Source organism: Chrysemys picta, chromosome 24, assembly GCF_011386835.1.
Source record: "Chrysemys picta bellii isolate R12L10 chromosome 24, ASM1138683v2, whole genome shotgun sequence".
NCBI classification, from domain to species: Eukaryota; Metazoa; Chordata; order Testudines; family Emydidae; genus Chrysemys; species Chrysemys picta.
Genome location: NC_088814.1, coordinates 9,136,359 through 9,151,205, shown reverse-complemented (window position 1 = coordinate 9,151,205; position 14,847 = coordinate 9,136,359). Strand labels below are relative to the sequence as shown.

At 41.4% G+C, this 14,847-nt stretch overlaps 1 protein-coding gene across 1 annotated transcript in view; it reads left to right on the top strand.

The window, feature by feature from the left end:
* Window positions 1-14,847, top strand: part of TANC2 (tetratricopeptide repeat, ankyrin repeat and coiled-coil containing 2) — a 508,124-nt gene that overhangs the window by 372,914 nt on the left and 120,363 nt on the right. Inside the window, 1 exon segment of the mRNA XM_065577500.1 lies at window positions 12,905-13,030. Coding sequence (XP_065433572.1) covers window positions 12,905-13,030 — 126 coding nt within the window.

The window sequence follows — 14,847 nt, the reverse complement described above, 5'->3', positions numbered from 1 at the left end:
GGCTGGAGTATGTGAAAAGGGTCTCCCGGTAAAGGACTACTCTGCTGCACTCAACACCCAGGTCACCTTCTCTCTTTGTTATTCCTCATGCTAATGTTGTAATATTTATTTTGTTCACGAAAGCCAGTGTGATATAGATATATAAGAAAATTAATGTTTTAAACTTTAAATAGTAGTCATACACGAGTTGCAACCACAAAAAGGTAAACACATAAATTTCAGACATCCTACTGCTTTATTAATTCTTTTAAAGGGATCTATAGAAAAGGTCAGGCAGCCCATTTTTTAAACTTGTTCTTTTAGAACTCTCAGAACTAAGCTCACATTGGCCACTTTTACTTCAGAGCAGGCTAGAAGATTCTAGCACTTTACAACAAAGTGCAATTACCATTTCAGTTTAATCCTGTAATTCAAAATGCACAAACTTTAGGAGACTTTTCACCCCTGCTAAAATGAACATTTTGGCACTGTCTCCATTTATGGTGGCCAGGCAACCACTTCTGGCACGAGTGCAGGTATTCAAATATATGTGCTCATCCCCATGTGAATTAGTGAGTTTGTACATGAACACCCATATACACTTGTGTAACACCTAATACCCCCCCCCAGGGGCAAAATAATAACAATAATAATAGTCATAATAATAAAGTTTGCAGACATGGACTGAAATAAGATCTGGATTAGGCAAACAAGTTCACAAATAATTTTGCTTTACTATTCACCCAGCTTGGCTCATCAACCTGTGTGGCATTTTAAAAGCCAATATTTTGACAGTATTCCCTGTTAACCTCTCCCAATCTTACTCATTCTAGAAGATGACCTGAGAATAAGTGCCTAAATATCTTCCCATCATATCTACAGCATTCATTATTTACTTAATCTGCATATTTTATGATACATTGTCCAAAACATACTGTGAATAATTATGAACAGCATTATTGCGGTAGTTAATAGAAAAATGAGTTTATGGAACAAGCCAGAGTCGTTTGCTCAGAGATGAAACCCATACAACAGAATAGCATTCAGCACAGTTTGGGAGTGAGGTTCCTAGAGGAGGGATTCACTCTTGTTACCTTCACTGGAAACGGATACGGTTATAGCAATAAAGTATAATTGTTCTGATTAGTGAACACTGCATTCGCAGATTTGACAAGTACCAAAGAAGACATGTTTCATATGTTACTGCTTTGAGACACATTGGCAGCTTATGTTGGTGTTCTGGCTTTTATTACAACAGACCCATAAACAAAATTAACCAGCCACTTGGATCATTTAGGAATGACAAAACAATGAAGCAAGAACATTTCCAAAGGCTTGTTTTTAAGTACTGTACGCTGAAGAGGACTTTGGAAGTAAAGGAGTAACACAGCTAGGAACTGGGTACTGTTTTAAATCTCAAGCATGTTAATAGCCAGTTATACGTCGTAAAAACATTCTCTTCAGCCTTCCCCTGATACCACCTTCTTCCCAAACTACCTACAGAGAGATGTTTTAAGTGGATACACTGTGCGTCAAACAATAGTCATTTATTAATCCATTTGTGTCACAGTAACATCTTAACTCATCACCCCACAGTGAAGTTCATATGAGTATTAAATTGATCTCCCATAGAAAACAGTTTGTTTTCAGAGGTGCAGTTGTTTACACTAGACTACATTTTTATAATATTTTGTACCTGATCGTACATCAACTGTTTGCTGTTTTTCATCCGTTAATGAGCAGTTTAGATTAATAACAAAAAGAGACCTCCCATTGGAAAGAGAAAAAAAATCATAGAAGAAAAAAAGGCACGGTGTGTCACTACAGATATCTGAGAATCCAGGAACAGCAAGGGATCCTAAAGGACCCTAAATGTGCAGATGTCTTTGATAAACAATGGATGGATCCCATCGATGGAATGAACATTGACATCTCTCTGTCCCTTAGCCAGCTCTTCCAGTTATTTTCCTATGTCAGCCAGCATCTTATTAATAGTAATACAGTACTACCTTAGATTTATGCATAACAGACTCTTGGCCATGTAAGTGGCATGTTTTGCTTTAACATAAATGTGTTTTATGTGAAATAATCATGTGCTTGATTTAAATTAACATTTCTGTTTTGTGCAAAATTGGATTAAATTCAAACAAAATATGATGTTTGTGATCCATTTTGAAAAAATGGTTTTGGATTGTAAATCAGTTTGAAAGGAAGGAACTATTGTTTGTACAGGTGGTATGCTAGAATGAAAACAGTTGTATATATTATTTGGTTTCAGTTGTACTTTAATGAAATATGTATACGTAAGAGTTTTTCTAAGCGTACTCAGTTGAAAAGACTTTGAGGAACTTATATGCTTGGTTGTCCTGCTTCTTCCCTCCCCCTTCTCCCCCATATCCTATGCAATTTTAATGCCCCTTTTGTATTTCCTGGTCTTTGTTGATTTGAATGATAAGGAAATATAGGCTATGGATGGTTGGTGATGGTGGCTGTTCAAACATTACATTGAAACTGCAGTGCCCAGGGCCGGCTCCAGGCACCAGCCGAGCAAGCTGGTGCTTGGGGCGGCAGCTTATAGGAGGCGGCATTCCGCCCAATCCTAGGGCGGCACAGCCGCTGTTGTTGTTGTTGTTGTTCCGCTCTGGCCGCCCTGTAGGGGGCAGCGGCGTGGAGGATGGGAGCGCCCTGCAGCAAGCCGGCAGGGCAACCCGCGTCCTTCCCTCCCCGCCGACCGTAGCAGTGTGGAGCCCTCCCGGCAGGGAGCATGGCGGGAGGGGCCACGTGGCAGCGCCCCGCTGAAGCCCTGGCCGCCCTCCTTCTCTCTCTCCCCCCACTCCCTTCCCCTCCCCCCGCTAGCCAGGGCACATCTGCAGGGCAGGGAGTCCCCCTGCACCCGCGCTCCGGTCGCGCTGCAGGGTTTTTTTTTTTCCCGCTTGGGGTGGACAGAAAGCCAGAGCCGGCCCTGGCAGTGCCCTCCGTTCTTTATCTGCAATTTCAGAGCAAGGATAATATTTGCCATATGCAGATATTACTATTATCGGGAAGGGATTTTGTAGTGTTAGTGTTTTATTTCACAGTCACTGTATCCTGTTGGGTGGAGTAAGGTTTGCAGTTGAAAGGGATGCTTTCTACAGTTTAATACTGTATATGTTAAACTGATTTTGAATAGTTTCTGAAGAACTTTCTGGTAGCTATGCGTAGGCAGATATCGGGTGAGGGTGACTAACTTCAGTGTCTGAATCAAAGTAGCCCCCAGTTTAACCACCACAGTGCTACTTTCTGGGCACTGTTCAGGGCCTGTCCCCACTCAAAAAGCCAGATCTGCAACAGGGTTTGCTGTAACACTGGTCTCTCAATGGCCATCACAGAAGCATGATACAATGTAAAATACTGATTCTTAAAGCGATCTGGCAACATAGTGATGATTGCCACATGAGGCACATCAAGGGGCTGCATGAGGAACCCAGCTGTCCATGGCAGTGACCAGCAGAATACCTGTGTGTTTTGCTTCATCAACTCTGTTCAGTCCCTGTTATCAGCACACTAAGGGTATGTTTATACTGAAACTAAAAACCCAAGGGTGGCCCGTACCAGCTGACCTAGCTGGAGCCCGAGTCAGCCGGCATGGGCCAGCCCCGGGTGTCTAGTTGCAGTGTAGACATGCCCTAAATGACATCATCACAATCCGATCTTCTTTGTCCCTTTTCAGTCACTCTTTTGGAACAGATTGAATTGATGCATTTTTCTATTTTCATAGTAAATTACTAAATATGATGCCTTATATGATCCCTTTTATAAGAGCCACCGGTACTGGAGGAGTGTGAATAGTGTCTCTCAGACTTCATGCATGTCATTTAAGCGAAACCCACAAATTACAGTTCATCCTTCAGGATTAGGGCTATTTTAAAAGGTTTTCAATAGCTACATTTAAAAAGCAACAGAGGGTCCTGTGGCACCTTTGAGACTAACAGAAGTACTGGGAGCATAAGCTTTCGTGGGTAAGAACCTCACTTCTTCAGATGCAAGTAATGGAAATCTCCAGAGGCAGGTATATATCAGTGTGGAGATAACGAGGTTAGTTCAATCAGGGAGGGTGAGGTGCTCTGCTAGCAGTTGAGGTGTGAACACCAAGGGAGGAGAAACTGTTTCTGTAGTTGGATAGCCATTCACAGTCTTTGTTTAATCCTGATCTGATGGTGTCAAATTTGCAAATGAACTGGAGCTCAGCAGTTTCTCTTTGGAGTCTGGTCCTGAAGTTTTTTTGCTGTAAGATGGCAACCTTTACATCTGCTATTGTGTGGCCAGGGAGGTTGAAGTGTTCTCCTACAGGTTTTTGTGTATTGCCATTCCTGATATCTGACTTGTGTCCATTTATCCTCTTGCGTAGTGACTGTCCAGTTTGGCCAATGTACATAGCAGAGGGGCATTGCTGGCATATGATGGCATATATAACATTGGTGGACGTGCAGGTGAATGAGCCGGTGATGTTGTAGCTGATCTGGTTAGGTCCAGTGATGGTATGCTGGTGTAGATATGTGGGCAGAGTTGGCATCGAGGTTTGTTGCATGGGTTGGTTCCTGAGTTAGAGTTGTAGGAGAACACTTCAACCTCCCTGGCCACACAATAGCAGATGTAAAGGTTGCCATCTTACAGCAAAAAAACTTCAGGACCAGACTCCAAAGAGAAACTGCTGAGCTCCAGTTCATTTGCAAATTTGACACCATCAGATCAGGATTAAACAAAGACTGTGAATGGCTATCCAACTACAGAAACAGTTTCTCCTCCCTTGGTGTTCACACCTCAACTGCTAGCAGAGCACCTCACCCTCCCTGATTGAACTAACCTCGTTATCTCCACACTGATATATACCTGCCTCTGGAGATTTCCATTACTTGCATCTGAAGAAGTGAGGTTCTTACCCACGAAAGCTTATGCTCCCAGTACTTCTGTTAGTCTCAAAGGTGCCACAGGACCCTCTGTTGCTTTTTACAGATTCAGACTAACACGGCTACCCCTCTGATACATTTAAAAAGTTTCTTCCCATAACACAGGTCAGCATGAACTGGCAAAATTACATGACCTGTAATAGTTTCCAAGAATCCATCTTGGAAAACATCTCCGCAGCTAGCAACCATTGTAGTGTTGGACAGAGCTTAAAGGCCATTGTGCAAGATGTCCTCTCAGTATCATGAGTGACAAACAACAGTTTGTTACTTGGGCCTGTGAATTTAGCTTCCTCCTAAAAATCCTTCCCGTTCATTGTAATTTGTGAGTTTTGGTTAAGAGGTATGTGTGAAGTGGCTGAGACATTCTCCTGTATCTGGTAATTATGGCCCTTATATAAGAGATCACATAAAACATCACTCCAGTCCATTGAAATTAATCTAAAAAAGATGATTGTAGATCAGTGGTTCTCAAACTTTTGTACTGGTGACCCCTTTCACATAGCAAACCTCTGAGTGCAACCCCCCTTATAAATTAAAAACACTTTTAAATATATTTAACACCATTATAAATGCTGCTGGCAAAGTGGGATTTGGGGTGGAGGCTGACAGCTCGCGAAACCCCATGTAATAACCTCACGGCCCCCTGAGGGGTCCCGACCCCCCAGTTTGAGAACCCCCGTTGTAGATGAACAAAATTTTTCCTCCCTTTAGAAGAAAAAGGGAAACAGTTCTAAATATTAAGACACAATTAATGAAGAAGTGTTTTCAGCCACCATTTTAAAGAAATGTTTCTATCCTTTCACGCTGAATGCCACTCACTGGTAAAACCATTTTAACCATAAAACCTGAACTGTTGACAAAAACAAATCGAGAAAACTGTTTCTAGATCTGGCAGAAATTGTGAACAGGGCCTGAGGGATCCAAGTTATGCATGGCATGTGAAAGATGAGCCTCTTAATAATACCAGTTTAACACCTAAAATCCCATATAATTGATATCAATATACTTAATAAAATAAAACCTTAAAAAATAAAATTGTTAATCCGCGGGGATTGCGTGGCCAAACAGCCAGGCATGCACCGAATTTACACTGCAGTAATTCATTATCCCTAGTGTGTAGATTGCAAGTCTGGCTTGTGGAAGCACGTTTTCCCTTAGACTGCAGGGTAAAAAGATTTTATTGATGTCTATTTGAGCACTAATGTGAGTTTTCATAACAAGACTTTTTTCCCATTGGTTTTGGTTGATGAGTCATCTAAAGAAACTCGTTCAGTTTTGTTTTTTAACTGAGAATATATAAAACCGAAAAGAAACTTCTATCAGTTTGCAGTAGCAGTGAAAGAGTTATATAAACAAATTAAATTGCCAAGGAGACTAATGTTTGTGGTCATCCTTGATGGCTACGTGTGTGCTTGGAGGAATTAAAATGAGATTTGTGCAGAGCTAGACAGGGAGATTGGATGCAGGAAATGTTTGCTGTGCAGCAGCTGTTGTCAGTCGGATATGTGTGAGAGGATCAGAGTTCTAGCAATGAAGCACATGAACAACTCTACTATAATATGGGTCTCCACGTCTGCTTGTATAATGTTCAGGGCTGCCCATTTTCTTAAGAAACAGGAGCTGCTTAAACCAGGTAACGAAAAGATGAGTGTGCCAAAGGATTTAATAGAATTCAGCAAGAAATCTGCTATGATGTCACAAAAACAGTAGTTCTTTTAGCTAATAAGTTTGTGTACTGTATTTTTTGAAGCCTTCAGTGCAGCAGAACTGCTGAGCTGTGTGTGTAATACATTAATAACTCCCTTTCAAGTAAAAGATATGCCTTATCCTAATTTTGTGATCTGCATAAACTACAGTACTGAAGTGTAATTTACAAATCTTGAAGGGAGGAAGTGTTCAAACTTGGAAATAACCAATCTCCTTTGCTTGAATATTTCTTTATTAAACTTTCTAAAGAGCGCTGAAGGATGAGTTTCTGGTTTGGTTGTATAGCATGTTTTAAAGATTAGTAAATTCTAGTAAGTTTTGTCTATTTTTTTCTCTTGCAGAGCAAACAAATTGAAAAACTATTTTATTTGTAAATTAAGGGCCTGTTCTCATTTGTACCGAGGCCTCTTTATAGTACTCAGGCTCATTTACATGGCCATAAAGTGAGTCTAAATTACATGTCTACTCACGTGTAAAGGCCAGTTTGCACTAGCAGAGTGATGTAAAGAAAGAATTGGATTATCTCATCAATTGTTACTCTCCTTCCTTGCAGTAAAGGTTTGGTTTTGGTCAACTCTGTAAGAGGAGAGGAGCATGAAGGGTGAAGAGCATATTTCAGAACATAAGAAAAACTTGTTCAAAATCACATTTTCTTATTGTTTCAACTCTTTCCTCCCGTTTCTCACCCCATTTTCTTGGGGTGTCTAAATTTTGCATTGGTCGCAAAAACAATAGTTAATGTTGTCTAACACTTTCCATTAGAAAGTCCCTTTTTGAGTTGCTTATAACTTCGTCAAATTCTAATCATTCAGACTGAAAATTTACATGCCTCCATTATACAAGCAGACGTCAATGAAAATGATTCAGCCACTTCCAAGAATGAGGTTAAAGAAAAATAGGCAAGTTTGTTAGTGTTCATTTCCCCATCCCAATTGTTTATTTGAAGAAGAGCTCTAGCATGGTCCATCTAACCAAGTTCCCGTCTCTGACATTGGCCATCACCAGATGTGCCAGGGAAAGATTCTTCCATAACTGCAAGGCAGTTGGCAGTTATGGAAGAATCTGCACCCCATGAAAGTCTCATCCTTATGCCTAATAGTTAGAGATGAGTTTAAGCCCCAAAGTATGAGATTTGACACCCCGTTCAACATTTTTGTCATCATTAGCTATAGCATCATGTCTTTGAACTCTGCTAAATTCTTGATTACAATGACATCCTGTGGTAATGAGTTCCACATTCTAACCATGCATTGTATGAAAAGGTATTTCTTCCTCAATTTAGAATTTGCTGCCTTTCAATTTAATTGAATGTCCCTTTTTGTGTTCTGAGATGAGGAAAAAGTATGTTCTCCTGTGTTCAAGGCACTGGACTTGGACTTGAGAGAGCTGGGCGCAAGTGCTTCCCCACAGAAATAACTTGTTCAAGCCCATACAGGAACTCTGGAGGAGACATTTACTTACTTAATTAATTAAATTTAAAATTGTAATTTTATTTGCTTAATATTAAGTAATTGAATAAAATATTCTCAACTGTAATCATTTCGTTTATCATCTACTTCTCCAGCTGAGACCATTATGATGCTAAACAATTAAAATAATAATGAACACATTAAATAAGTCAAACAAAATATTCAAAATCCTGAATAGCAAGCAGTGTGATTTCCATTCCTGTGTAATTAATAGGAAGTATGGAAATGATTATCTGAACAAGGGTAGAGTCAGTAGGATGATTATGGTCCAGGTGAGAGAGGATTTTGTCCCAGTATAAAGCAGTGGCATGAAAACCTTTTTGGGTTAGAGAGCCACCTTAGTGCTGTGCTTGGGAGGTTATGCCACCACATCTGAGGCCACGTCTGCACTACAAAGTTTTGCTCATATAGGCATGCTGGTTAGGGGTGAAAACTCCTTGTGTAGATGTAGTTTATACCAGCAAAAGAGCCTTTTGTCAGTATAGGTGATGATGTTCAGGAAGGTGTTTTAACTATACTAGCAAAAGAACTCTTATTCCTGGTTTGTGCTGCATCTCCAGTAGGGAGCTCTGCTGATATTGCTTTACCATCAAAGCCTTTGTAGTGCAGACTAGCCCTAAGTGGGTCAAACTAGGGTTGCCAGTCCTCCAGGATTGTCCTGGAGTCTCCAGGAATTAAAGATTCATCTTTAATTAAAGATTATGTCATGTGATGAAACCTCTAGGAATACGTCCAACCAAAACTGGCAACCCTATTCAAAACTGACTCTCTAGTTTGGAATCCACATGATGGATGATCTCACACAGCTCCTCCTCTTGCTGAAATGCTGCCCACGTGCTTCAGCTGTCTTAAAGTGTGTGATGATATCAAGGAACAGCCCAATAATACCATTTAAGTGAGAGTCTGTAACCCTTTGGATTGGTCTGCAGTATTTTCTTCAAGTAAACATTCAGCAAAAGGCAAAAATTCCAGTATCACTCTTCTTGCCTTAATATAGCATCTCTGTGTGAAAAGCAGGGAAACAACTCTAGGGGAAAAAACCATGTTGAGTGTTTGAATGCTGTACTGGGCTCATGATAATCAAAAATGAGAGCTCTTTTTCCTGGATGTCATCCCACAATTGTTTTTCTCAGAAGTCTTGTTTCAAACAGCTCCTAACTTTTCACTATGCAGAACGTCAACTCTTGTTTTTGTTTATATAAAAATGAGTTTCAAATCATACTCACTGGTTAACAATGAGAAACAAATGAAATCTACAACAAATAGGATTATTTGTAAATGTAATCCATTCCAGTACTTTTCTTGGTAATCATAAAACAAGAGTGCTATGGTTTCTGTTGTCACCAGAACAGAATCATTTTGGGGTCTGGTATTTTCCAGGAAAATTCGGCAGTACTCCATTTATTCAATGGTCAGATGAAATGTACTGTATGTGTTTTCAGTGTCTTGTAATCACATCAAGCTTTTAATGGCCCTGCTTTACTGGTTGCCAGGCAAAATGTGCTAATTTCTTCATAGCCGTGTGATCCAGTCTGATTGGTTGTTGCATATATTGTTCTATGTGTCCTACTTTTCAGTTGGTTTGCAGGTAACCATCTCTGCAGAAAGTGCTTCATCTTAAACAATAATGAGTAAATTACACTAAAAAACTGAACTGAAACACTGATAAATACTGCATTTGAAAGAACCGTGCTCACAGTACAATGGAAAAGCCAATGTGCGTTAAAGTTACCATAGATACATCGCTCCGCCCAGTGCAGGAAATAAGACACCATGTGTGTATATGATTAAAAACTATATTCATTCTAACATAACCAGAACAGAGCTACAGCATAGTCCCCATTCTGCCAGAAGGGCAAGCCCAGCATGTTACATTATCAAATTGCCATGGAAACAGGGTCTAATCGTAAGGAGGAGGCTAGCCCACTTCTGTCAAATCAAGCAGACATCAGAACTGAGAGAGCCCCCAGAATCCCCAGACTTTTCCTCGGGTGAGGGATGTGGGTCTAGATGAGAACTTCCACTTTCTGGGCTAGATACTGAATCCCGCTCCTTGTTGTGCAATGCAGAGCAGTGACTGCAGCCAGAGGCCACTGAGCCAATGCGACTGTGAAGGCATTCCGGCACCCTTACCTCACTTAACCTGCTGTAAACATCTACAGAAACTTGTGACAATTGAACAAGTATAAACAGATTCCTTCCTTAAACCAGACCTTCTGTGTGCTCTGATGAAAGTGAAAACCCAACATTTACTTAGTGCCCATTTTGTGATGAGGGGAAAGTCCTAGTCCTGAAAAGATTACTGGTGGAACCTCCAGCAAAACAGAAAGTCTTGCAGCAAACGTGGCAGTTAACTAAAGAAAACCCAGGAGAGGCGAGGGAAGAATGGGTGATGTGTGCAGGAAGGAAATGTCTGCATGGTCTCACGCCTGAGAGGAATCTTTGAAGGCCATACCCACAATGGATCAGGGAGATTGGCCAGTGGGAGGTCCTGTGGCATTCAGAATGGTCAATCAGGTGAAAAGAGGAAAGGCAGGGCAAGCGTGGTCAATTCCTTTCGACCCACAAGGCATTTTGGTTTTGTAAATTGAGACAGTTGACGGGGCCATTGAGAGCCTGTGTGTGGGCACCGTTTATTTATTCTAAATTAGAGGAAGAAAAAAAGAAAAATAAGTACGGTAAATCTCTTAATGGCTCATTGTACTTGGATTCTAGTCTCACGTGAGATCTTGGCTTCAGGTTACAGTGCCTAGAGAGACAGTCTCTGCAGTAGTTAGAGCAGGGCAATGGGAATCAGGACTAGTACAAATGACTAACTCGGTGTGTGACCCTGAGTGAATCACATAACTGATCTGTACTTGAGCTTTCTATCCCCAAAAGGGGGACAGTAGTTAGAGCAGTGGTGAGGCTTTTTAAATTATTGTTTGTAATATGCTTTGAGCTACTTGGATGCAAGGTGTTATAAAAAGCCAAAGGAATATTAAAATGTGATCTGAATACCTGATGATTAATAAGCCAGTTCTTAAACATCCTTTTCTTAAGATGTTATAGTATATTAACAACCTCTCTTTTCCCCCAATCTTCCCAATGTCAGCTCTCCTTGTACACACAAATACTCTTTCATGTACTGATTTATGCAGTCTTGCTAAGAATGATAAGTCTGGTTATTTCCCTTCAATGAAAACTGGGAGTTGTTTATTCCAAATTTATAATGTGTGTGAATGTTTACTGATGGGACTGCCTACGGGTTCTCCCCCTTCCTCTCTGGTTTTCTGTCCTTCTCCCCACTCTCGTTCTTGGGTGCTCTGTTGATTATGAATACAAAATCTCAGTCAAGTTTATATTTTTAAAAGTATATTGGTTGGTCTCTCTCCTTCCTGAACTGCTCTTAACTCTTGGCTAAGCAAATCACTCGTCTCCCTTTGAAAATGTTGCCGTTTGTTGCTCATTTACAGTCCAGTCTGAGTGGAAGCCTGCTTCCCTTCTTCTCTGATAACAAAACTACTGTTTAGAAATCTTTTCAACCAGAGGGTTTCTTCGTAAAACAAATGAACACTTAACGAACTGACCATTGAAATAACCATTGTAAATGTCGCAATTTTGATTTAAAAAAATGACAACTGTAAAGCATGGTAGGGCAGGAGGCCATCTTATCTAAAAATAAATATTTTCACGTCAGGATGAAAGTACTCTTTAAACAGTGCTTCAGTGTATTTAATCTGATGCCTCATGGAAGTTTTGCTTGTATGGTCCTTGCAGAAGTAGCCCAGGTGTATTGCCCAGGTGTACTGCCCGCTGGTGTTGTGTCTATTTTTAGTTCTTAATTTGAGATTGGAAAAAATAAAATGATCTGCGCTGCATAATCTGTCACTTTCCACAAGGTAAGGGATACATTTTCTAGCAGCCGGCATTATTGCATCCACATATATACACACAGTGGAGTTGCCTTCAACTGAGTGCAATAAATTACTCCTATTTAATCTATTGTTATAAGGCAAATGAAGTTCTACCATGAACAAATAATGTTGGTATAGTGAAGTTGTCTTCTTTAGAACTGAGACTTACTTCTCTTTATCATCTGTGCGAGTCCCTTTTCGCCTGGAGGTTTAAATTTTCTATCAGCAGTTCTAACAGTCTGAATAGGTGGATGTTAATGTCCAAATTAGGCAGATCTAAAATAATTGAAGAAGAGATTTGTTGACATTCGCTTAAAATGCATTATTAAATTCCCAGTTATATAGCTGGAGCCTTTGACTTTATCTGTTAAACTTTTTGCACAAGCAATTAAATAATCCTTTCAATAGGAAAGGCTTGGCAGCTATAAGCACCTCCATTTCTATTTGTCTTGTCATTTCTGAGCATCAGCAGGAAACCAAACCAGTACAAATATCTTGGGGGCATGAGCGAAGTGGTACCAAAAGACCTCATTATTCCTAGCTGTGTGAAATTATTGTGCCCTATGTTATCCAAACTTTCATTTCATGCATGGTCTATGCAGATTTCTCCCTTTAAGAAACCAAAGAGCTGGAAGGAAACATACATTGTTCTTATAGGCCTATGCAATATGAATACGACTTCTCAATTCATATTTTACATTTGCATTTTTGTCCACCATATGATTTATGACCCTTCAAGGTCGAAAGTCGTAATCTATAATATCACATGCAGGCTTACTTCATCTCAGTGTTGCTGATTTAATATAGTTATAAATGTCTGAGTATTTAGTGTGAAAAAAAATACTAGATGAATAAAAATACCAGGACTTGGAGCCAGGTCTCATAGTTGTTTGCTTTCCTTTGGCAGCCACCAGCTCAGCCCACTTAGAGGATCTAGCTTACCTGGATGAGCAGAGACATACTCCCCTACGTACGTCCCTCCGAATGCCTCGGCAGAGCATGGCAGGTGCCCGCATACAACAAGACCTAAGAGGTAAGGACCAGCTGAAGACTTTTGTGCGGCCACATGCCATAGGTAGTAGCCACAAGGATCTGACTTTATATGGTGCTTCCTGCAGTTGTCTGTTATTTTGGTGGAAACGTCTGATTTATGTAAAGTTTCCCATATTACCGTATATACTCGTTCATAAGCTGAATTTTTTTAGTAAAAAAGGGAAGCATCAGAGAGGGGGGTCGGCTTATGAACGGGTATAGAGAGGGGGAAGGCGGGACCCGGCCCCTCCCCTAACAGAGGAGGCAAGGAGAGGCAGCGCAGCCAGCAGAGCCAGAAGGGAAGAGGCGGGGCCAGTCTCTCTCCTCTTCTGGCCACGCTGCTCTCCCCCCAGCCTCCGAAGCAGCTGCAGCTCCGGGGCTGGCAGGCTGCGGCTGTGCCGCCCGGCCCGCCGGTACAGGCTGTAGCCAGGCCAGAGACATCCTCCCCTGGCCCTCCCCAGGTAAGGTGGGAAGGGATGGGATGGGGAGACTGTGGGGGTCCCGGGCTAGGGGCTGGGAGGGGTTACACGGGGAGGGGTTACACGGGGAGGGGTGGGGTCATGTGTGGGGTGGTCACAGGGGTTACTCCCTTGACCCCCCAGCTTCTCCCCCCCCCAAAAAAAAATTTCCCCACCAGTTGCTGCCCTGGCCAGTCAGGGTAAGCTGCTGGCAGGTAGGGACATTTTGTTTACTTAGATTTACCTCCGTGCTTGTGGATGCTCGAGGTAAACAAACCGTTTCGGCCTGCCAGCAGCTTATCCCAATGGGCTGGGAGCCAAAGTTTGCTGATCCCTGAATTATAGGGTCGGCTTATGAATGGGTCATAAAAATTTGCCATTTTTACTTATCCATATTGGGGGGTCGGCTTATAAATGAACCAGCTTATGATCGAGTGTATACTTTATATACCTGAAGTGCTGCCTCACTACTGAGAGATGAGGTGGCCTCTTGTCTTGCAGTGTGTTTCTTCCTAGTATTGTCAAATAAGAAGGGAAAGAAAACTTGAGAGAAGGTGTAGCAATAGATTCAAGTACTGATCTCTTTAGATGATAGTAGTTTGCCAGTGGCTGGGCCATGTTTCTGTGAGGAACAGTGCAAAGGGAGCTACATGGAGTGTTGTTAAAGTACCCTTTCTGGATTGCTCTTGCTGTGATATTTGCTTAGAAAGCAAATGCGTCAAACTCTGATGTCTATTTAGGTTGCTATATACAGAATTGTGTGCTGGCAGGTTATACATACTTGTCAACATTGCAGCCTGTTGCACCCTATTTTTTCCTTTTATTGGACTTTGGTTTGTTTGCATTTCAGCAGTTACTGCTTGCAAAAGATGCATCATGGTTAAAGGTTTGGGTTTGGAGGGGTTTTTTGTTTTTGATTTTTGGTGCCCTCAGATATACTGTAACTACAGTATCTGAATGAGCATACACTGAAAAGATGCTTGAGTCTTGAGTTGTGTTTCAGCTGTGTGGGACAGTTCCTGCTGTTGGTTTGCCACAGGGCCATCCTATGTTTGCGTGTCTGCAAGTCATGCCGTGCTTGTTAAGAGTCCATAAAGCTCTCCTCTTCTCCTCTGGGTGCTGTGTTTATTTTTACCTTGAGGAGCTGACCTACTGTCTCAAGTAAGGCAGTTTGGAATGTGCCCATCAGTCCACGCTAGACTGGTTTCTAATGTAGCAATCCAATGGCACTGCAGGGTTGGCCGGTTTTAAGTCTGATGGGGATTTGTACAAAATACACAACCCTTGACTGAAAGAGAAAAGTGATTTTGTGTCGTCTTGGATCACGGTTTGTAATGAAATCATATTGGCTGGTGATACA